The sequence below is a fragment of the Lynx canadensis genome, chromosome C2 (genome assembly GCF_007474595.2).
Source record: "Lynx canadensis isolate LIC74 chromosome C2, mLynCan4.pri.v2, whole genome shotgun sequence".
Classification (NCBI taxonomy): Eukaryota; Metazoa; Chordata; class Mammalia; order Carnivora; family Felidae; genus Lynx; species Lynx canadensis.
In genome coordinates this window covers 50467829-50494604 of record NC_044311.2, presented here as the reverse complement: position 1 = coordinate 50494604, position 26776 = coordinate 50467829, and the positions used below count along the sequence as shown (strand labels likewise).

At 43.1% G+C, this 26776-nt stretch overlaps 1 protein-coding gene across 1 annotated transcript in view; it reads right to left on the bottom strand.

The window, feature by feature from the left end:
• The window catches only part of KCNAB1 (potassium voltage-gated channel subfamily A member regulatory beta subunit 1), a 300690-nt gene that overhangs the window by 115007 nt on the left and 158907 nt on the right, over window positions 1–26776 (bottom strand). Inside the window, exon 3 of the mRNA XM_030329018.2 lies at window positions 3316–3353. Coding sequence (XP_030184878.1) covers window positions 3316–3353 — 38 coding nt within the window. The remainder of the gene's footprint in view (window positions 1–3315; window positions 3354–26776) is intronic.

Below are 26776 nucleotides of genomic sequence, written 5' to 3'. Positions count from 1 at the left end.
GCTTGTATCATATGTTATCCTCGTGTTATGTCACATCACATACTAGCGGATTATTATTGGGAAAGAGGCCTTATATTATCTAGAGAGAAATTTTAAGATAAGGAATCCTGGATGGAAATTTGGACTAAGTAATGGCTGAAATGTTTCCCAACCATAAAATTTAAAGACCTGAATGTGAAAGAATGAAGTCATTGACTTAACAAAAACTGTTTTCTGGCCTTGAGTGTACCACTTACTGGATAAATGAACGTGGACAAGACCATTTGAGCTCTTTCTATTTCAGCTTTTTCATCTGCAAAATGAGGACAATTCTGTTCAGGACCTCCAAGTAGCCAACAGGCTTCAGTAGAAGTAGACACCTCCCTTCCAACATGGCATGGCAGGCCTGCAAATAAGTGGGTCCAGGGAAGGTCATGTGACACCTTTGGGCCAATGAGATGCAGGGACAGATATGCTGAGACTTCTGGCAACATCTTTCCATGTTCTTACAAGGTTTCTAGAAGAACACCTTTTTCCCTAGAGTTGCTGTTCTGAGTAAGGCTTAGAATTTCTGCAGCTGTCTTACTACCTGAGGAGGATGTCGCTATACAAAGGAACACAGGGCCTTCCCAGGGAATCCCTGGGAAATGCAGTGAGGCCACTGATGGAGTCCACCCTGAAGCTTGCCCTATATCTACACTTCTAGTATGAAAATCAAAATACTTTTCCCATACTGGTTGAACCAATTTGACTTGAATTTATTGTTACCTACAATTCAAGAAACCCTAACTAGCTTATAGGTAAGAAAATCTAAGTAAAACTCTGAAAGTTAAGTGCTATAAGGCATTATTATTTACAGGAGTAACATCTCTCCTGGTTTTATGATGAAGCCAAATCATCTTTGGGGGGCACCTCACGGAATTATGTATTGTGGTGTGTGGGTCCTTTTGATAATATCCCTGTCCAGTGGCTATTTAACACACAGGTGGATTCTCCCAGCAATAGGGATGTCATCACCTCCTGAGGCAGGACTCATGGTTGTGTCACTCAGCACATCACAACGTGGTCATTCTGGGATTCAAAATTTGTACCTGCTTTGTGCTGAGCTCACGTGAAGCAGAGACAAGGCAGAAAAATCGGGAAGGTGTATTTATTGCTATTGGTCTGCATTTTTCCCACATGGAAATGGCTGAGCTCAGGCAAGTCAGCTGCTGGTGGGACTGTGGTCTCCCTGTACCTTCCTGTCTTCTCCTTGCTGGCATTCTCTCTGCAGGGACCTGAGGAAAGTCACAGCTCTTCTTTGGAAGGACACTAGCCATTTGTCTGGTCTGCATCTGAGGTGAGGGCCTGTGCGGCCATTCATGTAGTATTATTGTGCAGTTTTTAGAACGGTAATTTTGAAGTGATGTATTTCAGAGCCCAGCCTAGCACACTCTGACCTGGGCAAGCTGGGCTTGTGGTAGCAGAGAGCAGATGCTGTAAAGGGGAGGGCAAACGTGAAAGGGGAAATGGTGCCCTTAACGGTTGGCCCCTCTGCTCCTAAAGTGAAGATATTTTTGTCTGTTTCTCCTCTCAGTACTTTAACAGGAAGGAGAAGGTGCTGCACGTGCTGGATACGGTGGACTATTAATTTGAGATCCCCCTCCCTCCCTGTCACCTACTTTCTATGTGACTTGAGCCTGTGGCCACTGTGTTGATATTTGTGGACTTGCCTCAGTGCTCCACACACCCTACCTGACGCCAGTCAGAGGGCCCCATAATGAACCCTGTGATGGCCACCCAGATCCTCCTTCAGAACAGAAGGACTTCTCCCCCTCACTGCTAGGAGTGTTGCCATCAGATGGCCTGCAGCTGTCGGTTCTCTCTGGAAATTGCACTTGGCTAAGCACGGTTGCCTAGCCCAAGGTGAGACCTGCTTCCCAGGGCGGCCTCTCTCCGATGATTGGTCAAACAAAGGATACAAATGCTCAGTCCTCTTGTCCCAACCTGGGACAACTTTGCAGGGCCATCTCAGCGTTGGGGCTCCCCATGGGGTCAGGTGTGGTCATTGTTGAGACCGCATCATGGCCCAACTTTCTAATAACGGTTCTGTATGCTAATCCCCAGTGCAGTCTGCCTTGCAAAGCAACCTCCCTGTGACAACCTCTCTGTGGCGACCTAGGCCCAATACTGGGGACATGCATTCAGACAGAGGAGGATGTGCAGATAAGACTCTGCCCCTCCCCGCCCTGAATCTGTTAAAAAAACACTGGTGACCTTGGGAGCTGTAGAAAAGACCCTCTGTTCCCCCGAGCTTCTCCTTAGGAATGATAGTAAGAACTACCTTTATAAAGAGCTGGTTCGGGGCCAGGCACTGGGCTGAACACTTCACAGGTATCGTCTCATTAATCTTAATCACAATCCTGCTGAGTAGGGGCTCTCCCCTGCATTTTATGGATGTGGCAACTGTTAGTAAATGTTAGTAAATCTGGTGGCAGAGTGGGCTGGATCCCACTGAGCGTATCCACTCAGACATGCTATCGCAGACTCCTCAGTGGTGCGCAGGCAGGCAAAAAAGGATCAGAGGGACTTGAGGACAGTGTCCTTGGGGGGTTATTGCTGTTCAAGGCCTGCATGACTCACTTGTGCCAAAAAGACATTCCTTAAACGCGGTGATAAGAATATCACTTTGGTAAGCCCTGTTTTGAACGTACAAACCAAGATTTAAAGGAATTTTACAGTAAATAAACTATTACAGCTGCCATTATTGGGTGTCTGCTACCTACGAGTCAAAGGGCTATATAAACATCTCATATGTGGAACATGGTTAGTCCTTTCAACAAACCTCCAATGTAAACTTTATCATCCCACTTTACATCAGAGGGACTGAGGCTCAGAGAGGTTGGATTAACTTGTCCAAGCCAGGGTGACCAACTATCTTTTTTTGTCCAGGACTGAGACATCCCATGCTAATAAGGCAAAGTTCCTGCAAACTAGAACCAGTTGGTCATGGTAGGTGGAGCTAAAACACACACACACACACACACACACACACACACACACACACACCAGCAATGAAATCTTTCCATAAAGCTACTAAATATTAATTCCAAACTGGTTTGTTCTCTAACAATTGAACCTGCACATATAATAGATTGACAGCCCCAAGGGCTATTAATAGTCTAAATGTGAAAAATACAAGGAAATAAAACTGAAAATAATCTTTGATTCAGTCTTAACCACTTCCCGTGATTGAAACATTATCCTTATAAAATGCCAGGACCCCAGGAAGAAGACTCCCACTGTACAGCTTTACATTTTCTTTGATCAGCAATATGGAAGCCAAAAGTAACTTACCTCATCTGAAATTTGACCTCCAAATGTCACCCATGTTCCTAGAAAATAAATATTTGCACATTATTTATGATCATTTTTCTCTTTAAATATTATTTACTTATTTATTTATTTTAAGAGAGACAGAGAGAACGACTGGGGGAGTGGCAGAGAGAGAGAGAGAAGGAGCGAGAGAATCCCAAGCAGGCTCCACATCGTCAGCACGGAGCCCTTTGTGGGGCTCAAACCCATGGACCGTGAGATCATGACCTGAGCCAAAACCAAGAGTCGGATGTGTAACTGACTGAGCCATCCAAGGTACTGAACATTTTTCTAATATTATATAATATTATATATAATTTTTCTTGCAACAGGGCTACTTCAGTTGGTTGTTCACAAAGGTATCTGGATAAGGGGCACACGGGGTGCCTGGATGAAGTCCAGCCGCCCTCCTCCCCTCGGGAAATACTCCAGCCAGGGTCTGCATCCCTCTGGAGGAAGGGCTGTCTTTCTTCACTCAAAGGCCCCATCTATGCTATGGCAGCCCTGTCCTACCAAACGCTTTTTCTTCTGCTACGGGACCATGAAGGCTAGTGTGCAAGAGTGCAGGGCAACCAAGCCCATTTTGGCTACACATGCATTGTCACGGAAGCCACCAGTTCAGAAGGCACAAGGGAAAAGGTACACGAGGCCACCATTTCTGAACATGAAGGTGAGACCTTGTGTTATGGTTCTTCCCTTCTTTACCCCCAACAAGGGACTCTGTTTTGTGTTTCCTATTACTTTTCCAAAGGAATCCTCTCGGATGTCCTTCCTCTCCATGCTTTCAAGCCCCAAAAGGTGACACTTAAGCACCTTCTCTGTTTGAGCCTGTTACTCCAGGGTGGAAATCTCCATTGGTTTGGGGATGGAGTCAAGAGCTAGAGTGAGGACTGGGAAGGCAGGGCAAGAGAGGGATAATCAGCCAATGATCTGCATTTAAAAGCAAGAGGGGGGCACCTGGGTGGCTCAGTTGGTTAAGCTCTGACTTCGGCTCAGGTCTCGATCTCACAGTCTGTGAGTTTGAGCCCCACGTCGGGCTCTGTGCTGACAGCTCGGAGCCTGACGCCTGCTTGGGATTCTGTGTCTCCCTCTCTCTGTTCATTCCCTGCTTGCGCACATTCTCTCTCTCTCAAAAATAAAGATTAAAAGCAAGAGGGAAGCAGACTTAGTGGGCTCTCCCCACACCAGTCTACAGTCACCGCAACCATTCACTCCCTCTTTGATCCATTTTTTGTCTTTAGCCCGAATTGCATGCCTGGCAAAGGCATTGCACCCAAATGCTGGGGACAGTGAGATGATCGACCTAGTTCCTCCCTCTCAGGAGCTCACAGTTGACAACAGCACAAGGCTAAACCCAGGCAAACACAAGGCAGGAAGGGAGGGAGTGCTCTACTAGACTGGTGGGAGGTGGCAGTCAAGAAAGACTTCTTGGAAGAGGTGACATTTTGGTTGAGCTGCACGGGAGGTTACTGAATGATGAAGGAAGGAACAGGCATTCCCAGGGAAAGCCAGGGGGCAGAAGCATCAGTGTGTGCTGACAAGCTGTGGTGGGCCATTCCACAGAGTGAGGAGACGTGATGCAGACAGGCAGGGGGGCAAGAGCGAGAGCCAGGGCACAAGTGGCATGTGTGGGGCATACAAAGACATGTGTCTGAAATCTTTGGTTCTGCATTTCCTAACAGCCAGAGCTCCCATGCTCACACCTCACAAATGGTCACAGGAATCCGAGAAACGTGTATACTTTGATCTCTGATCATTTCATAAGCTTCCAAGACAGTTTTATCATCCCTACTTCCAGATAAGGAATCCAACATCAGTCAATCTATTAAGTGAAATATGCAGGACTCCCCAGACAGGCCCGGCTTCAAGAAGGGTATCCTCATGAGAATACTTCCGAATCAATCACGGCATTTGGATTCCACACTCCACAGAAACACGCCGATATCATCGGATCTTTTCTCTTCTTTGTTCTCAGGGACTATGAATTATTTTCCTGTCCCACCCTCCATCCCCAGAGGTTCCAAATGCTTGCAGACTTGTTGTGTCTGGCTAGAACGATGTCGACCTGCTTGGTGTTTTAATACATTTTGAATAAGGTACCATTATTTAAATAATTAGGAAATTTTCCTTTAAAATGTCTGATTTCCAGCTTCTCTGAACCACAGAAGACTAGTGTCCCCACAAGGCAGACATGCCCTGAACAGTGCCCTCTGTGTAAGGGTTATGCCCTCCCTAGGTAGCGAGCACCCACACACCTTCCTTTGCATCCAACATTGGAATCAAATAGCAGTTATTTACTACTACACATTTACTACTATTTTTCTTACTGTAAAATTAAGAAAAAGATGAGCTTGTGCATCTCCTAAAAAAGAGAGTTGAGTATAAAAAAAGAAAGATAGGAGCGCACTTTTTGTGGGGGTTGGAGGGGTTGGATGCAAAGAATATCCAAACAGAGAATGTGCGCCCAGAAAAATTACAACTTAAGGCACCATAATAAAACCAGCCATGACGGGTGCACAGAAAAGATGGGCGCTGAAAAACTTAATGGATTGAAGAAACGGTCGCGGTCGCGTGTGTTTTCCAACAAGAAGAAAATAAGCGATCTCCTGTGAAATGTAATTCTCTATTAAAGAAAAAAATCGCCTGGGCATCAAAACCTTTTTACAGACAAATGCTTTTATAAGAGTTTCTTTTGAATGCAGCAGAAGTCCAGAGCATAAACAAGCGTTTGCAAACCTTAGCGTAACCAGAAACATTGTAGCTCAGCATGTTCAAAATAGGGTTGAGAACTTTCAGGGTAAGTTCAGTCACTGGTGGTACTTTCTACTGTAGCAAATGAGAACGTGGATGTAAGTAAGAGCAGACCTTTAGCTGTATTTATTTGTGATGCGGGGAGAATTTTGGAGGGGTCCGAGAACTTTTAGACAAGGAGTCCCTGAAAGGCAAAACATCGAGAAATGGCTTCTGTGGTACTGAGAAAGGTCTCAGACCAATGGAGGTAGAACACACTATTCCCAGCTATGAGTGTTACCGCAAGACGAGGCTCCCGCAGAGGGGAGGGCTGATGTTGGATCTCTCAAGCAACAGAATGGAGGTGGCACTATTTTGTAAGGGCACTATACATAAGTCCATTAATTTCAGCACTCATTAGGAATTGCTTTGGGCTACAAAGCTGAAATGGGACAAGTAATTAGTACCACGGATTAGCTAGTCTTCTGTATCTCTGAGCAAAATCAGGTCAGTGTTGGGTTGATAAATTTGCTGGTTTACTTGTGCTGTGAAACTGAAAGAGATTTCTTGTAACTGTTCATGTCATCAGAGGGAATAGTCCTAGCTCCACTCAGCAGCAAAGACTGGCCCAAAGGTGCAAGCTTCTTACTGATATTACAACCCATTTACACCTTTTGAATATTTCTCTACAGGGCTATTTGCAAATATTTGTACAAAGGTCTCGTTTGTTTCTCTCAGTCCCGACCACGTAAGAGTCTTTGGAAAATTCATTTGTTTAGGAATAATGTGGTCCACTTGCCCATGTTGAAATCAGTTTCCAGAAATGAAAATAATAGCTTGAAATTCATTTTCCACAACTGGGCCATTGAATACTGGTTTACAAACTTTATGAAAAGAAACCACCATTATTCAGCTTACCTTCCTTGGTTAATTTTTGATAGTACAAATGAAGGGCTGTCATTTAAAATTCTCGAGCAATAGTACAAAACGGTACTGAAGACCGAATATGGTAATGTTGAAAACTGGGATTGCACACACATCTTGGAGATCACCTTACTGGTAACCATCATTTACAAAGATGTGATCCATGTTGGGAGAGCCTATGTTTAGAAGAAGCTTTATTCCAAAATAAATCTGAAAACAACTACCTACCACTCCCAGTTTAAGTATTTAAGGCTACATTCTATATATCATGGTGAAAAGGTATAGGGTCTGATTGACATTTTGGTTCAGAAGAAGTAGGTGTCACGCTTCCGATTTCAAATCAAAGCAGTAATGAATTATGAAAAAAATAGCAATAAATGTTTTTCTTTTTCAGTTAGTTAAAACATCTTAATATAAGTAGAATATGGGCATCACATATATATTTACACTCAGTTACATGCCTACACTATAACTTAGCAAAAACAAAGTTTGGTTCTATTTCGGGGACTTGGTTATTCTTATATTCAGCTTACTTAGTTCAGGTATGCTAACTCTCTGGTCCTTCAGACATTTCCTACCCATTTATCTTATAGTTATTTGCTGACAAACTTCTACATCTTTTACAAGGAAGTAAGCTATCTGAGGGTTAGGATTTTATTCCATTCATCTTATGTCCACAGCCCTAGAACAGAAGTGAGTCAGTCCTTAGAGGATGGTCAGTAAGTTTTGGCGAAATTGGATGTAATTGCCTCTTTGCTGGTAATCTACAAAAATACTGGGATAGTTTCCCACCAAACAAACATGTTTGTTTTGACTTATAGAAACATGAGTAATGCTTGTCAACAGCTCTTCTAGTCCTTGGGTGATTGATATATTTCTCCCTGACCTCAGGAGCCCAGCTAGCCAGGCCCGCTCCCAGAGAAGGGCAAGGGAAGGCCCTTCTCCCTGGCTGCAGGGCCTCCAGTGAGGAGGGGGTGACCCAGTGCAGGCAGAGTTCACCAGCCACCCCCAATGAAGACCTACCACTTACCAATAGGGTGAATTCCTTTCTGATGGGGAGCTATCAAGTAGCATCCTTCAGACAGGAGAATGCTGCTTGTACGATTTTATTCTTTACTGCTCCTCTCCAGAAAATATAAGGTGGTTTATTAGTTAATGTCATTCTCAGAAACCCTCTGTGACAAGTTTCTTAATCATTTTTCTGCTTCTAATGAGAACATGCCTTCTTGAGACCTAGAATGGTGTCTGATTACTTCACTGTGAAATCTTAAATTAGTGGGATGTTACTTAGAAGATAATTTTACTAAACTGACACTTGTTATTTCTAACCTTTTACAAGCAGAGTATAAAGAGAACTTTGAACTGTTATTATGTCTTCTGATGAAACTCCTTGAGACATCAAGGAACATATGCTTTGAAAATCTGTTTGTATCCGGAGCATACAGCTACGATGGCATAGAAAAATTACTGAACTGTAAAAAAAAGAAAAGAAAACTTCCCTTGCACATGTATCCACGCACACACATAACCACACACACACCCTATCTTGGTTACTTGGTTGCTTTGCTGGTGGTTTACAGGGTAATTGCTTCTTGTTGTTCATTCAGGAAACATGTTTATCATTTAAATAACCTCCTTGCTTGAGTAGGAAGAGATATTTCGACATTTAGAATGTAATAATGTTTTCAAGTAGGCTACCTCCCTTTAAAATACACATCATCCTAGTGCCCTCATTGCAAGCAGGATATTAACATTGGTACAGTTAAATTGTAGACCCTTTCTGAAGTTCAGTGTCTATTTCTGTCCCAGAGTCCTACACAGGATCCAACATTGCATTTAGGCATCACGTCTCCTTGGTCTCCTCTGATCTGTGACAGCTCTTGAGTCTTCCCTTGTCTTTCACGACCTTGATGTTTCTCAAGAGTCCCAATCACGTACTTGTAGAATGTCCCTCAATTTGTGTTTGAGTCACTTTCAGGTTATAGATTTGGTGACCTCCTTTTCCATATTGCAGTTTGACCTGCTTATGGCCTGGATTTTTTTTTATAACTATCAGGAAAGGAATCTATAAATGCAATTGTAATATTTATTATGCCACAGGTAATTTTTCTGTTCTCTCTCATTCAGCTAGTATTTATTGAGTATACCATGTGAGAGGCATTATACCTAAATGATCAGTATGCAACAGTGAACAAAACTAAAAATTACTTCTGGAGTAGATTTATGAGGAAAGACAAAATAATAAGAAAAAATAAATATGCAGTACTTATTTATGAATGTTAATTTTATAAGGCAATAAAACATAAAATACATAGTGTTTACTGACGACCATTAAAGACAGTCATTTTTAAATTTTTTTTTTCAACGGTTTTTATTTATTTTTTTGGGACAGAGAGAGACAGAGCATGAACGGGGGAGGGGCAGAGAGAGAGGGAGACACAGAATCGGAAACAGGCTCCAGGCTCCGAGCCATCAGCCCAGAGCCCGACGCGGGGCTCGAACTCACGGACCGCGAGATCGTGACCTGGCTGAAGTCGGACGCTTAACCGACTGCGCCACCCAGGCGCCCCAAGACAGTCATTTTTATAAGGCAGGGATGCGGTATATGAAATGTCAGGGGGTGAGCCTTGAGATTTTAGATAGGGTAGTCTGATAAAGTTCGCAAAGAAAGTGATTTTGGAGAAAAGATTTAAAGAAAGTGGATGAGCTCACTGTGCAGCCATCTGAAGGCAGCGTTCCAGTCTCAGGGTGAATCATGGGGAAGGGGGCTCGCTTGCCTTTTCGAGGTCAGTGAGGAGGCCAGTATGGTCAGAGAAGAAAAAGTAAGGTCCGAGAAGTCAGAGAGAACAGATCACATGGGGTCATGTCAGTCTTAGGAAGGACCCTGGACAGGCCAATACCAACAGAGAAGTGACACAGTCTGACCCTTCTCAAAGTGGAGCATCTGTGGTAGGGAGATCACACCTCTGAGGCTAAGTCTGAAACACAAGCACCAGCTGGAAGGCTGTTGTGAAAATCCAGGTGAGACAGAACAATGGTTGTGGGTCTGAGGTAGTAGTAGCAAGGATGGGAGAAGTACTTGAATTTTGGATAGACTTTGAAGGACAGCCAATAGGGCTGATCAAAAGGATGTAGGGTACGAGAGAAGGTGAGACTTTATTTTTTAAAAAAAATTTTAATGTTTATTTATTTGAGAGAAAGAGACAAAGAGAGAGACAGAGTGTGAGCTGGGGAAGGGGCAGAGAAAGGCAGACACAGAAACCAAAGCAGGCTCCAGGCTCTGAGCTGTGAGCACAGAGCCTGACTTGGGGCTCAAACTCATCAACTGTGGGATCATGAACTGAGCTGAAGTCAGGTGCTTAACTGACTGAGCCACCCAGGTGCCCCAGAGAGAAGATGAGACTTTAAAGACAACACCAAGGTCAGAGGAAGGGGAGAATGGAGAACCAATTCAACACATTTCATGATGGATTTAACAATTCTTGTTTTGCAAGTAGAGCGCTTGCCAACTCTAGGTAGTCAAGGCTGACCAAATGGTCAAAGGGTGTTTAATCTGGAGGTGTGTGGAGTTATGAATCTGTTATATTGCTGAAAAGTTTAAAGTTAGAAGTTCAAAACCCAGATCTCATTGAACTTAGACAACTCACTGGGCAAAATTAATGTGCTTACTATCTCATTTGAATAGAATGATTCCCAGAGAAATGTGGAGCTGGAGGGAGGAGCATCCCCCCTAACCTGCACTGGAAAGCAAGAAATCATGTGAGCCCAGGACCAGTGCTGACTTGGAGGAGGGGGCACTCAGCTGTTGGCCACCGCCTGAGATCAGGTCCAGGGAATGACCCTGCAGTCCCTTTCCTGTCTGAGCTTCAGGCTGAGTCTCTGGAGAACGGAACCCTCTCCCATGTCCTTGTGCCCAAATCCTGCTTATTCTTCAGCCTCAGAATTCAGTGCTGCAAGACGCAGTTCCCTAACACTTCCTCCGGCGAGTCAGAATGAGTATTTGAGATCTTGTTCCATTAATTCTGTGTTCCTGAGAATGTCCCAACCTCTTGATTTCTCGTTTCCTTGCACAAAATTGGGGACCTCAGGCTTCCTTCGTCTCTAATTTCAAGATTCTGTGGCCGGACTTTGAGGGGAGTCACCCCATTCACTCTTCCCCTACCACTCTGAACAAACCGCTCTTACTGTACTGACCACATTGTTTTTGCAATTACATACTTTCTTTTCTCATGCGACTTCCCCATCAACTGTCCTGAGGGCAAGGACCGAGTTTAATTTAAAATTTTTAACCCTAGCCATTGAAGTGGAGGCTGCACACAGTAGGTACTTAATAATCATCTGTTGAATCAGTAAGTAAACATTTTGGAAGCATGTGCATTCCAGCCCTAGTGAGAAAGGGTCTCCAACCCAAGACTGCGTGCAGCGTGTTGGTCGTTTCCCCCATTCGCTACCGTGGATGAGGGGTCGTGGTCTTCGGCTCTGGCTGCACATCTGTATAGCTTGGGGAGCTTTAAAGGGTGACTTTTTTACGGTCCCTCACCAGGCCAGTTAAATCAGAATCTCTGGGAACAGGACCTTGGCATCAGAATTTTTAAAAGATCCTCTGGTGACTCCAGTTGCAGACAGGGTTGAGGACCACAGTTCTAGACGCTTCTCATACTGAGATAGGAGTATCTCCTCCTTTTCTTTATACCTGTGTGGCCCCTACAGATAAACCAGACACGGATCTATGTCTGGGGGCCTGGGACACAGCTGAAGGTTCTATCTTTTTCAAATGGTGCAGACAAAACGTTCTTCCCTGTTCTGGTTTGCATCTGTTGATGTTTTCCACAGAGCCTGGCCCTTATTTTTGGATCCAAGCTGCAGCCTGGTTTTTCATTTTTGGCTTCTAGTGTATTGCTAATGAGCATCTGGCCTGAGTTAACAAATACGATAACAACGTAGCCTTTTCTTTTTTACTTTGATTACTTCTTCTTGCAAGAACCAGGAATACCACTCCAGCTCTGGGGAAGGGGTAGGTTGAGGGGGCTGCTTTCACACCTGCACTTCAATAAAAGAACTTGAAATAGCAATGAAACTAGGCAAGGAAGGGGTAAAGACCATGTGGAATAAAAGTGGGCTTTCAGACAGGTTCCATATCATAAATGGGGAGTAGGATTCCCATCTACAGGCAACTCTGGAAGATCTGAAGAGTTCCACATATTTTATAGATGAGGAGGTGAAATGATAGAGAAGTGTCTTTCCACGGTTGGTTAGTGGTGGGGCCTCCAAGGCCATGGTCTCTCCCAGCCCCGGGCTGTTTTCTGGTAATGATGCCTCCCCTACAACCCCACTACTCTGCTCCAGATTAGTGGTATGCATAGTGGCTGCTGGAAATGCTTGTAACAACACCTTCTTTCATGAAATTTCCTATGTTTTCCCTCTGCCAAATGCCTCCTCCACTGAACCTTCCTTCTGATGAGGTTTAAACCAGTTTCTGCCCCCAGATTGCCTCATCTGTGGTGTAAGAATGGCATACACTTGCCCCCAATCTTCTGAGCCACCTCCATGCTCACAGATTCTCTCAACTCAACCTCAGGACACGTTTAGCTTGACTTCCCATAAGACCTCATGCACAGAACCATCCTGGGCTTTAAGCTCTCAAACCCTTAAGAACCCCAGAGCCAAGGCTAAGGGCTGAGCAATAATGACATGTGCCTGTCATTGAAGGAATTCTGAGACACGGGATACCAGTGGGCAAGGCAGTGGCAAAGGGGAGTCAGTCTTGGATTACGCAAGGTTGGGGTGGGGGTATCTGGCCTCCCAGAAAACCTGTGGGGAGTTGGACCCTGGACCTCGTCTAATGCCTGCGCATAGGCTTGATGTTTTAAGGGTTAAATGGCTGGGACTGACGTAAGCTTCTTCATGATCCTTATTGAGAACGTACAGATATTTGATATTTTCCTTCTTTCTTTGATTTAAAGTCTTATGTACTTCATTGTGCAGGGATACCGCCAGCTCCATTTTGTTTTAAGATTTGTTTCAGGGTAAATCTGCCTGCAACCATTTTGTTTTGTTTTCCCATGAATCTGCTCAGTAAGTTTAAAGACAAGGAAGTAGTGATGGAAGTATTGGATGGGGGGGGGGGGAGCGGGTATGGAGATTAGAAGAGACAGTTTTGCATTATAAAGCAGAATTGTGGGGTTGACACTACTCAACTGGGGCTCTTGTGAATGACATTTCACTGCTCTCAGTCTTCCACCCGAAAACAATAATCCCTTCCCCACATTTAGGGGTTAGAATTAGTAATACATGGTAATTTAAACCCATGGCTTAAGCCCCTTTAATTTCCTTATGGAGCTAGGACTCCTGCACCTTGAGCCTATTATGAAAAAGTTAAAATGAAGCCAAAAAGATTCTCAGATGATTTTTTTTCTCCGTGTGTTTTAATTTTGTGCCCACACTATTGAAATGAATATTAAAACTTTTATAACCAGAAGCATTTTTTAAAAATCATTATTACTTCCCTGGGAAATCCATTCATAAACAAGGGTTTCACCAAATTATAGCTCTTCCTACTTCCTGAACTTGAAAAAGAGGCTGTGTTCATATTTTGTTAGTATTTTGTATTAAGTTTCTCAGTTAAAATTCCTCATATTTTCATGTACTGATAATTACATGCTGAAAATTATTTCTTACAGTGAAGTTTCCAGGGTGCTTATAACCACCAAGCATCATTTAGATGCTTTATTCATTTTGGTTCTTTGGAAGAACTCCTATAAGAAATGTACAGAATAGTGAATGTAGGTGAAATAACACAGTATTAGAATAAAATCAGATAACTACTATGGGACACCAGGGTTAAATGGCAATTGCTGGGTTTTGTTTTTCAACAAATTAAAGTATTCCCAATATCTTCTTTAAAAATGGGATCTGCTATTAAGATTCAAAGTCCTTTTTTTAAATTTTTTTTTTTTCTGTGAATTCACAGGGCCTGGAACATAGTATACATTCAAATATATGTGTGTGTGTGTGTGTGTGTGTATATATATATATATATATATACACACACACACATATATATGTGTGTGTGTGTGTATATATGTGTGTGTATATATATGTACTTATATATGTATATATATACATATATATGCTTATATATGTATATTTATATATTTTTTTAAATTTTTTATTTTTATTTATTTATTTATTAATTTATATTTATTTTTGAGAGAGACAGAGACAGTGTGAGTTGGGGAGGAGCAGACAGAGAGGGAGAGAAAGAATCTCCAGCAGGCTCTACACTGTCCGCTTGGAGCCCCACATGGGTCTCGAACTCACAAAACCATGAGATCATGACCTGAGCAGAAACCAAGAATTGGACGCCTAACCGACTGAGCCACCAAGATGCTCCCATTCAAATATATTTTTAATTTATTTTTTATCTTTTGCCTTTCCACAGAAGTTACTATAAATGAGAACTGTCTAGAAAACACCATTGTCAAGAAGTCTGAAAGTTGTAACCTCCTTTATGCTTTCTTTTATCTCTGAAAAATTTATATCTAATCTTTTTATATTTGTGCAGGGGTATAGTTTTTTTGAAGGTTCAGTGAGTTCTCGTCTCTCCAAACAGTAAAAGTTTTGAATAACTCTGTTGTGTCTGTACATAAAAACTATGGGGTATGTTCATAGGACTATCAGGATATGCTAGGAGAGAAATGTTAATTCCATGGCAAGGCAAAGAAACTTTTAGTGAAAAGAAGATAAGGGTAATACGTTGTGGGGCACCTGGGTGGCGCAGTCGGTTAAGCGTCCGACTTCAGCCAGGTCAAGATCTCGCAGTCCGTGAGTTCGAGCCCCGCGTCGGGCTCTGGGCTGATGGCTCGGAGCCTGGAGCCTGTTTCCGATTCTGTGTCTCCCTCTCTCTCTGCCCCTCCCCCGTTCATGCTCTGTCTCTCTCTGTCCCAAAAATAAATAAACGTTGAAAAAAAAAATTAAAAAAAAAAAAAAAAAGGGTAATACGTTGTAATAAGGAATGAAAAACACTTTGTGATAGTCTTCAAATTTTTCCTGTTGGAGTCTGAGCTTAATGATTTTATAGTATTAAATGAGTTTATAGTATTAAGTATTACTAATGAACGTAGGAATACAAAATGATTCACACATTTTTCGACTAAGAAGTTTTTGAAATACAGAGAAATTAAAACTGAGGAAATATGTAAGGAATAATTTAGCAAAAACCTAAAGATTAAAAAGTCCCCAAACTTGTTACACTCAAATTAACTCAGTTCTCATTTCCCTGTAGATTTATGATTTTAGATATAAAAATTAGCTTATTTTATCTATCTCTGATTGCTACCAACTGTTAATGATTTCAGCTTTGTTCTTTTTTTTTTTTTTTTTCAATCTGTAACATCCTTTTCCTAATGGGAAACTCATAGCTGTATTGAGTGGATGGGGTATTTTTGCATCTTCCATAGAACTATACATGAGTGTTTTTTAATGCATTACTTCTAACTAAGTGACACAGGCCTTCCCTTTTCAGAAATTATGTATGGAAATTTATCATGTTAAAGAAGAAAAGGAAGCAATAATAAATCAAAAGCATGTTGATATATTTGTAATCTTTAGGAGATCCCATTCAATCCAAACTCTAATAGAGTCATTCTCCTTTGAAATGGTATATTATGCTATACTGAAAAAGTAATTAGGATATGAGAGAAGCCTAGAACAGCTCCTGGAAGCCTGATTTGGACACTGATGTTCCCAGCCAGGCTTTGGCATTGAGGTGATGGCACTATAACCACATAGTCCCAATTTTACAGGAATGGAAGGAAACTCCCTAAGGTACTGTATGAAAATATATCTATAGGGGTGCCTGCGTGATTTAGTTGGTTAAGCGTCCGACTCTGGCTCAGGTCATGATCTCACGGTTCACGATTTCAAGACCCACGTCAGGCTCTGTGCTGACAGCTCAGAGCCTGGAGCCTGCTTCCGATTCTGTCTCCCTCTCTCTCTGCCCCTCCCCTGCTCGCTCTCTCTCTCTCTCTCTCTCTCGAAAATAAACATTTAAAAATATATATATATAAATTTAGGTAACCACAGACATCAAAGAATACAAAAGTGATATTTCTGTGTCAATAATATTTTGGATTATTCTCAAAAACAGAAGACAGGCCTTCTTGAGACATTTTCAAAACTACTAACATCTTAGCATAATCTTATCTCCCCAGAGACTATATAAAACCTGGTACATAGGAGGGACTTAGTGTTTTATGAATGAATGAATTCAAGAACAGCAGATAAGAAATGATCAGCATAGAAGTAATGTTCAATACATTTTTTATTGCCTGCTGATCTTCTTTTCATTAACTCATTGCTTGAAAACAATTTAGTCTATATGACTCCATCTATGGCCCTTATGAGTTAGTAATCTGTGTATCCACCAACTAGTACATTAGCATGTACAATGAAAGAACATTCTATGCAAACTAGTGCAGCCACTCTGGAAAACAGTATGGAGGTTCCTCAAAAAATTAAAAATAGAAATACCCTATGACCCAGCAATTGCCCTACTAGGTATTTATCCAAGGGATATAGGTGTGCTGTTTTGAAGGGGCACATGCACCCCAATGTTTATAGCGGTGCTATCAACAATAGTCAAAGTATGGAAAGAGCCCAAATGTCCACTGACAGATAAATGGATAAAGAAGACATGGTATATATATAAATATACAATGGAGTATTACTTGGCAATCAAAAAGAATGAAATCTAGAACAAATATTGTTAAAATGTCGATACTACCCAAAGCAATCTACACATTCAATGCAATCCCTATCAAAGTAACACCAGCATTCTTCACAGAGCTAGAACAAATAATCCTAAAATTTGTGTGGAACCAGAAAAGACCCCAAATAGCCAAACCAATATTAAAAAAGAAAACCAAAGCAGGAGGCATCACAATCCCAGACTTCAAGCTATACTACAAAGCTGCAATCATCAAGACAGTATGGTACTGGCATAAGAACAGACACTCAGACCAATGGAACAGAATAGAGAACCCAGAAATGGACCCACAAACGTATGGCCAACTAATCTTTGACAAAGCAGGAAAGAATATCCAATGGAATAAAGACAGTCTCTTCAGCAAGTGGTGTTGGGAAAACTGGACAGCAGCATGCAGAAGAATGAACCTGGACCACTTTCTTACACCACACACAAAAATAAACTCAAAATGGATGAAAGACCTGAATGTAAGACAGGAAGCCATCAAAATCCTTGAGGAGAAAGCAGGCAAAAACCTCTTTGATCTTGGCCACAGCAACTTCTTAACACGTCTCTGGAGGCAAGGGAAACAAAAGCAAAAATGAACTACTGGGACCTCATCAAAATAAAACCTTCTGGGGGCGCCTGGGTGGCGCAGTCGGTTAAGCGTCCGACTTCAGCCAGGTCACGATCTCGCGGTCCGGGAGTTCGAGCCCCGCGTCGGGCTCTGGGCTGATGGCTCAGAGCCTGGAGCTTGTTTCCGATTCTGTGTCTCCCTCTCTCTCTCTGCCCCTCCCCCGTTCATGCTCTGTCTCTCTCTGTCCCAAAAATAAATAAACGTTGAATAAATAAATAAATAAATAAATAAATAAATAAATAAATAAAACCTTCTGCACAGTGAAGGAAACAAGCAGCAAAACTAAAAGGTAACCGACAGAATGGGAGAAGATATTTGCAAATGACGTATCAGATAAAGGGTTAGTATCCAAAATCTATAAAGAACTTATCAAACTCAATCCCCAAAAAACAATCCAGTGAAGAAATGGGCAAAAGACATGAATCGACACTTCTCCAAGGAAAACATCCAGATGGCCAACTGACACATGAAAAAATGCTCAACATCACTCATCATCAGGGAAATACAAATCAAAATCACAATGAGATACCACCTTACACCTGTCAGAATGGCTAACATTAACAACTCAGGCAACAACAGATGTTGGCGAGGATACGGAGAAAGAGGATCTCTTTTGTATTGTTGGTGGGAATGCAAGCTGGTACAGCCACTCCGGAAAACAGTATGGAGGTTCCTCAAAAAACTAAAAATAGAACTACCCTACGACCCAGCAATTGCACTACTAGGCATTTATCCACAGGATACAGGTGTGCTGTTTTGAAGGGACACATGCACCCCCATGTTTATAGCAGCACTATCAACAATATCCAAAGTATGGAAAGAGCCCAAATGTCCATCAATGGCTGAATGGATAAAGAAAATGTGGTAAACACACACACACACACACACACACACACACACACACACACACACACACACAATGGAGTATTACTTGACAATCAAAAAGAATGAAATCTTGCCATTTGCAACTACGTGGATGGAACTGGAGGGTATTATGATAAGTGATGTTAATCAGAGAAAGACAAAAATCATAAGATTTCACTCATATGAGGACTTTAAGAGACAAAACAGATAAACATAAGGGAAGGGAAACAAAAATAATATAAAAACAGGGAGGGGGACAAAACAGAAGAGACTCATAAATATGGAGAACAAACAGAGGGTTACTGGAGGGTTTGTGGGAGGGGGGATGGGCTAAATGGTAAGGGGCATTAAGGAATGTACTCCTGAAATCATTGTTGCACTATACATTGTTGCACATGCTAACTAATTTGGATGTAAATTTTAAAAAATAAAAATAAAATTAAAAAACTAAAAAACAAAAATAAAATAAAATAAATGAAGTAGGAAAAAAAAAGAATGAAATCTTATCATTCACAACTACATGGATGGAACTGGAGGGTATTATGCAAAGCGAAATTAGTCAGAGAAAGACAAATACATGACTTCACTCATATGAGGAATTTAAGATACAAAACAGATGAACATAAGGGAAGGGAAGCAAAAATGATACAAAACATGGAGGGGGACAAAACATAAAAACCTGTTAAATACAGAGAATAAACAGAGGGTTTCTGGAGGGGTTGTAGGAGGAGGGATGGTCTAAATAAATAAGGGGCATTATGGAATCTACTCCTGAAATCATTGCTAACTAACTTGGATGTAAATTAAACTATATAAAATGAAAGAAAGAAAGGAAGGAAGGAAGGAAGGAAGGAAGGAAGGAAGGAAGGAAGGGAAAGGAAGGAAAAGGAAGGAAGGAAGGAAGGAAGGAAGGAAGGAAGGAAGGAAGGAAGGACGGACATTCCAGAAGGGGTCTTGGAGGTTGCCATGGATCTGGGACTCATCGTAGAATAGCACCTGTATTTGCCGTCTTAAAGCACTGATAGCCTCTTGTTACTCCTTCTGCTACGCTAGCACCAGGGGCCCTGGTTTCAGGAAACAAGGGAGAGTCTTCCCAGAAGAAACTCCTGAGGTAGCAAAAATATCCACCTGGTGACTCTCCATCTTTGAGCATTTTGTGATTAGTCAAGACCCTTAGGGGCTACTCCCTATGAGGGACTAGAGCTGTCTATTAACTAGGAAAGAATACATAATCGTGGTGAAGAATGTGCTACCAGAAGATCTGGTACATACAGCGCCTCATGGGTCCTGAAGGTCAGCAGAGAGCTCTGCCCACTCTCCACAAAGAGAGGGAGTCTGTCTGTCTTATTCATCACTGTCCCTCCTCCCCCCAGAACAGAGCTCACTTTTGCAGGTTAACTCTCTCTCAAGTCCTGAAATTATTTCTCTTAGTTTGCAACAATCCTAAAATGTGTCCATGGATAAATAGGTTGACTTTGAAGACTTTGATCATCTCTAAAACGAAGGATGACACCCACTCCAGGATCGCTGTGAGAATTCTGTGAGACGATGATAAAGCCAGCCAACGCTTTTTCGAGAACTCTCATTGTGCCAGGCATTGTGCTACACACTTTATAGACGTCACGTCACTTGAAACTCAGGACCACTCTGGGCTCTTGAGTGTATTTGTTGGGAGTAGCTCAGCCAGGATGTAAGCCTAGGCACTCTGGCTCCACAGCCCATGCTCTAAATGATTTCAACAGCATATATCAAGTGTTTAGTACAGTACTACACATACAAAGGATGCTCACTAAATGTTACTTCCCTTCTTATCTTCCAAAGACGTACTATTTAAAGCACCAAAAGTTCCACAAGAAGATAAATGACTTTTCCAGAGACCACAGCGAAAGGCAAAGTCAACATTGGAATGTATCAACTCTAACAGTATACCCACCTTAACAAAGCTTAGGAAAACTTATTATTTATTTTGGATTATTCTGAAGCGACCCATGGAGAGTGGTGGATAGACTAAAACATTCAAAAATGCCACAGAATTTTTGAATTTTAATTGGAGGCCAAAGCTAAATGAAAAACAAACTCCACACTTGGCATTTGCTTCTTTCAACTGGACACCAAAATTGCCTCCTCTAGGGCCGTGCCTCTTGCACACTGCCTCGGAAGTGAAATTTCTCAGGTGCTCAAAGCTTCCATCTTAATTTTTTTTTTTTTAAAGTTTGTTCATTTGGGGCACTTGGGTGGCTCAGTCGGTTAAGTGTCCGACTTCGGCTCAGGTCATGATCTCACAGTCTGTGAGTTTGAGCCCCGCGTCAGGCTCTGTGCTGACAGCTCGGAGCCTGGAGACTGCATCACATTCTGTGTCTCCCCGTCTCTCGGCTCCTCTCCTGCTCATGCTCTGTCTCTCTCTGTCTCTCAATAATAAATAAATGTTTAAAAAAATTTTTTTAATAAAAAAAATAAAAAGTTTATTCATTTTTGAAAGAGACTGGACATGAGCGGGGGAGGGGCAGAGAGAGAGGGTGACACAGAGTCTGAAGCAGGCTCCAGGCTCCGAGCTGTCAGCACAGAGCCTGACGCGGGGCTTGAACCCATGAACTGTAAGATCATGACCTAAGCTGAAGTTGGCCCCTTAACTGACTGAGTCACCCAGGTGCCCTTCAAAGCTTCCCTCTTAAACCCAGCCATGTGATGAACAAGTAACTCAGCCAGTGAGCCAGGGTTGCCCCGTCAACTGTTCAGAAGCAGAGTTTGGAGCTCCTTGTCCAGGTCAGTGATTCTCAACTCTGGCCCAATTAATAGAACCACTTGGGAGCTCATGCCCTGCTACACCCCAGAGAGTGTGGTTTACTTGGTCTGAGGAAGAGCCCAGGCACAGGTATTTTTCAAAAGCTCCCATGTGACTGTGATGGCAGCTGGAGTAAAAAACGTCCAGGCAGCAGTTGGGACATCACTGGAATGGACTCACTCCTTCTACAAGATCCCAGTATGACATTAAGTGCAGGGCCCAGAGAGTGAAGAACAATTCAGCAAAGAAGGTTGAAAGTGGCCTTCACCCCAAACTCAAGGCTGTAATGTCTTACAGAGTTTTTAGCCCTGACCAAATAAAGGGTTACAGACTATTCTTTCAAGGTTCTCTCTTTGGTGCTTTGCCCTTCATTTTATTAGTACTATTAACCTTGTGCAAAAATCCCAGTGGCAGTAAATGACTGTAGCAAAAATAGCTTAGTACGAAGAAAAAAATGGGTGAAATAAAAAAGAGCGTCAGCAGTCTCATTTTCTGGGACAAGATGACAAGGACCACCAATCCTGACAGAGGAGGGTGCAAGTGTGACACATCAGTCTGATGGGGTCAAGGTGGAATTTCTCCCACTGGTGCCGTGTAGAATGATTAATTCAATATGGAGATCTAAAAGCTTAACAGAAGCCTAGGCAGAGACGGGCTACTAGATCATTATCCCATTCCTGCATATTTTATTAAGTCTAGATAACTCTTGATTTTCCTTTAATAGGTTTTCATGTCTATGGAACCCATATTCAAACAGAAATTAAAAATTCATTCCAAAGACAAACATAAGAAGATTTTCAATTTTTTGCGTCACCATTCCCCACAGAGGTCGTTGAGAATCCATGGTCTTCTTCATATGGCTCAGTGGGACCATTGGAGACTGACACAGAAGCCACTGATCGATCTAAGATGTCAAGGCTTCTTAACGTTATGCTGGTATAGAAACTATATACATTTAGCACACCTTGGATATTGCAAACTCCCAAGTATAAACCTCAATTAAAAAAATGTATGCATGACAGGCAGTGACTATTAGATGGAAAGGTAGAAAATGTTGATGGAGTGGAAACAGAAGACCACGAAAGTGCCAAGAGACATGGAACTGAACTGGGGCACAAGAGAACTTGGGTGGAGGTGTGCCTCAATCCTATTCCAAACATATATATAAAAGATCTGGTGATTAGCCTCTGCGTAGCTGCTAGAATTTCTCATTCTTGCTCATCTTGTACAGTTACCTTCCCTCAAACACTCTGTCCTTAAACTCTTCACTTTCTTCCAGTCTACTCTGTCTTCAATTCCTTCCTTGACCAGGAAGGTTAGGATGGCTGAATGATGTGACTGAGTATGTAAAAGCTTCTCTTACGCTGTTCTCAGCTCCATTGTCTCCCTGTTCTTTTATTGCAGCTGCCTGGCAAAAATCCCCACCCAGATCAATCTGACTGTCTGGCTCTCATCACCCATAACCAAGATGCTGAGCCGTGCTGGAGAAAATCACAGAAGACAGAGACGGACGCGTTGTAAATTCTCGGTCTACAGTAACTATGCATAGAGCCCATCAGTGCTCTGTTTTTGGATCATTTTCCTCCACTGTTTGGATTTCAAAGATGCTCTACTTTTCTCAACCTCAGGCCGCACTTTTTCTTCTTCCAGCATCAGCAGACCACTCACACTTCCTGCTTCACCGAGAACATAAAAGCAGACAAACTACTGTCCCCTCTATTTCTTGCTCCTAAGTCCAGCAACCTACCCATCACAGACACAATGGATGTCTTGCCCATTTCCCAGTGGTCTCCATCTGCCTGAGGACTCCCTCTGGGATGCAGACACCCCACCTCCTTCACCCTCAGATGGGTGTGTACTCATCGTTGGCTCCTCAGTTAAGGGATCATGAACTAAGATGACACCCATCATTTCCCCCTCTCTTCCTGTCACTGTGGAAGAGGCTTCCTTCTATTCAAGACCTGTTTCTCCATGGATCCTCTGGGTCCTATCCCCTTGCTCCTTCTTAGGGAGCTCACTCCACCAATTATCACCGCTCATTATGGTATCTTTTCTTTGCCTGAATTCTACTTTGTTCATTTAATATTAATTTTACACCACCACCTCACCTCCTTTTTGTTCGTGTTTGTCTGATTTTTATTTGCCCATTCCTATATTTTCCGTTTATTTTTGCCCTTTAATGTAAAGAACATATCTAGAAACCAGCATTTTTTTTTTTTTTTTTTTTTTTTTTACCCAATCTCTACAACTTCGCAATTTGTTATGCTGACACCTATTTTAGGCCATTTTTCTGAGATTTTATTTTATGCTTTTAAAAGAATTTCCTTTTGTGTTTTCTTTACCCATCTTTTGCTAATTTGATCAAGCCTCATTTACTCACAACTGCCATATGTGTTCTGTGTAGGCTGTCTGTCTAGGTACACAGTATGATGAACTGGGCTCACAGTTAGTGAGCAAGTAACTGATGGTTACATTTAATCTTCTGTAAAAGCCAGGATATTTGAGTCCGGTGCAGCCTCTCTCCTTGCTTCTATTTCCAGTCCTAATTTGCTGTCTGCTGTGACCACTGCGACCAGAGTGAGCTTCCTAAAATGCATCTGGCCAAGTGACTCCCCATCACAAAACAGATCAATTCCAAGCTTTGTGGCATGGCCTCCAATGTTCATCATCTTTCCAAAGTCCTCTCTTATCATTTTCTCTCCCTATATAATTCTTCCTCCAGGCCATGCTAACTTAGACTTCCTCCACGCTTTTCTTCCTGAGTTTATCACTTCATTTAGAAAATACTTATCGAGGCCCCATCATTCCCCCAGAACCATGCCAGATGGTGGGGTCAAAATGGCAATTGATAATAATGGTCTCTGTTTCCTGGGGCTCCCAGTCCAGTGGGGAAGACAGAAAAACACTCGAACAATTACAGCACAGGACCCAAAAGGCCACACACACCATGGTAAGAGGGGTTGCAATGGGGACTAATAGGAAGCCTCTAGCTGGACCTGGAAGGTCAGGAAAGCAACACTCAAGCCTAGATCTGAGTGAGGGTCAAGTGAGAAATTAAAAAAAAAAGAAAAGAAAGAAAAAAAAATGGCTGCAGATTTCTTTCATATCACCCTAACAGATTCCCCTGCATCCCTCAAAATCCCACTGCCTCGCCCAGCACCTTCCCCGACTCCCCAGAAGAGGTGGTCACTTCCTCATCTGTGCCATTTCTGTGTCTTACCTCTCTATCCTCTGCCTCTCTACTCCTAGCACTGTTACTAGCACTAGTCACTGTTAGACTGCTTTTTACCTTGTTTACTCTTTGGCCTCGCCCTTTCCTACCCTACTGTCCTCTCTTACTCGGCTGTCTCTTCCTCCAGGAAGCCTTCCATGACCTGCCCACCTCTCCCTTAGGCAGTCCTCATATGTGTTCCCACAGCACCTCAGATTTCTCTCAGAGCACTGGTCACACTGTGATTCACTCATTCATTCATTCATTCATTCATTCCATGAATGAGACATACTGAACGCCTTCTCTGATCTAGGCATGTGATCTGAACGGATAATCCAGCAAGAAATAAGTCAGACTGAAGAAGCTCACCAGCAAACATAAATACAGGGTGTCCTCTGGGGGCACAAAGACCAGAGATGTAATCCATCCCAGGAATCTGGTCGCTGCCCCCCCACCCCCACCCCTGCACTTACTCACTGTGTGAGGCCAGGCAGTGGTGCTCTGGTGCATCTTCCCCCCCTTTCCCCCAGCACAGCATCTGGCACATCTTCACGCAATCCACGAACGTGAGAATGAATGAGGGGTGCCAGCCTCCGTGCTTTATGAGGACGATCAAATCTGTCGTCGTGGTTCCTGGCCCCCTCAGAGCTCACAAACTAAGATGCACCAGCAAGGCCGGGACAAGCCCCTCCCAGGAAGGTGCTGAAAGGGAGGGTGACTGCTCTGCTCCTCTCCCTTGGCCCCGGGAATGATGTGACAGTAACAAAGGCACAGAGACCCGCTTCCAGAACTGTGTCTCAGGACCAGTCCTGTCTCCTCTGTTCAGCCAGTGGTTACACGTATCTGCTTTGCCATATCTGCCGAGCAGGCTGCACTTTCTGCCCAGCAAGGGCTGAAGGACAGAGCAGCATTGAGCAGCATGGGGATGCTTGGGAGGGAAGGGGAGTGAGCGACCAGAAAGAAAAACGACAAAGTCCCACAGAAAACTTGTTTCCAGTCACCATAAGCAGAGCCCCGCCAGCACTTTCCATCCTTCTGCTTCCTCCTGCACAGCCTGAAGGGAGCCCCGTGGCTAGGCCGTCAGCTCTAACTCAGCTACTGCTCGTTCCCTCATCACGTTCTCTATAATTACATGTTGGGTAGCCTCTTCCCCCTTCCCATTTTAATTAGTCGTCAGATGTAAAATGACCACTGATGGTATTTTCTGCTTTGCTCTACGGGAGGTTTTGCGTATTTTTGTCATCCAGGTGTTAGGATGACGCTCTTATTTGTAAATGAGCCTGGGGCTCTCTGATCCTTCAACACTTGGGGGAAAATGTAAAGGAGAGTATATTAAAAAGACCAAGGGACGTATTTCCCCTCCGGAGGAAAAGTATTGTCGATTAGGCAAACTGAGGGAGCAAGAAATGAACACCCACCAAGGTCACCAGACTCTGCGTGTACCTCACACTGTAGAAAAGCCTGGGAGACAGTCGTTTTTAACCTTGGTCGCCAAAGGCATAGAAAAACTCAGAAAAGCAAAAATAAGGGTGGGGGAGGGTTTTCCGGTTCCAAGGATTTGTCTGAACTCGGAGCAGAGGAACACAGTGCTTTTTACGCAAGGGTCCTTTAAATTTCCTTTGGGCATCTGCATTCTGTAGATTTAAGCCCTTCTGCAGCTTCAGGGCTGGTTCTTGGTTGACTGGATTCCTTCAGTAACTGGTTCAGGGACAGATACAATATTTATAGGAGGCTTGGGGCTGCTACAGCCATCTTGTCGCTCTGAGGGCAGCCTGAGAATGAGACCTCCAGCATGCAGAGTTCACAGTCTGATCCCTGGATCAGGCCATCAAAGTGTCCACTGCCCACACGAGCCTAGAATTTTCCGTTTTGGCTTAAGCTGAGGTTTTCACTTTGCTTTGGCTGAGTTTTCTGTTCACTTATTCAAGAAGGCTTCTGACGGATTCACACTCAACAGACGTAAAAGGAGTTGGGATTTTATTCCTAATTGCATCCAGCTGAGGCCTCTAAGGCATAGGTATGAAACGCCACGCATTTCCCCTCCTGTGTGGACCCACAGCCGGTCACGCCCTCAGGCATGTGTGCCGCCCTCCGAGGGCTCCCCTCAGCCCCACACTCTCTTAATCTGAGCACCCCATTCCACAGAAGTTCAGCACCCCAACGGATGGGTCCCTCGAATTCTAGCCTCACAATTAGAGGAACTCAACTTTGCTGATTGAAATTCGGAAACTTTCTCAAACTTCCATTTGGGTTTTTATGGTTTAAGAAAAGTCTTATAAGTGTAATCTTTATAAAATTCGTGTACAGGGCAAATGCCAGGTAAACAACACGAATAGACTTGCATGTACATAAGGTGTGCCTCCGTCAGGCTTCTTCTTAGAGTAGAGGAACCACAGGCAGGACTAGCTGACGTCTTCAGGGCAATGTGCCCAGGAGGTTAAGTCGGGAGTTAGGACTTCGTTCAGGGCATCCAGGGGAACACAAACGGTCTGCACTCACTTGTATTCTTACTTGGAAATCTCTTCCAGGGAGAGCGCACTGGGTCATGGG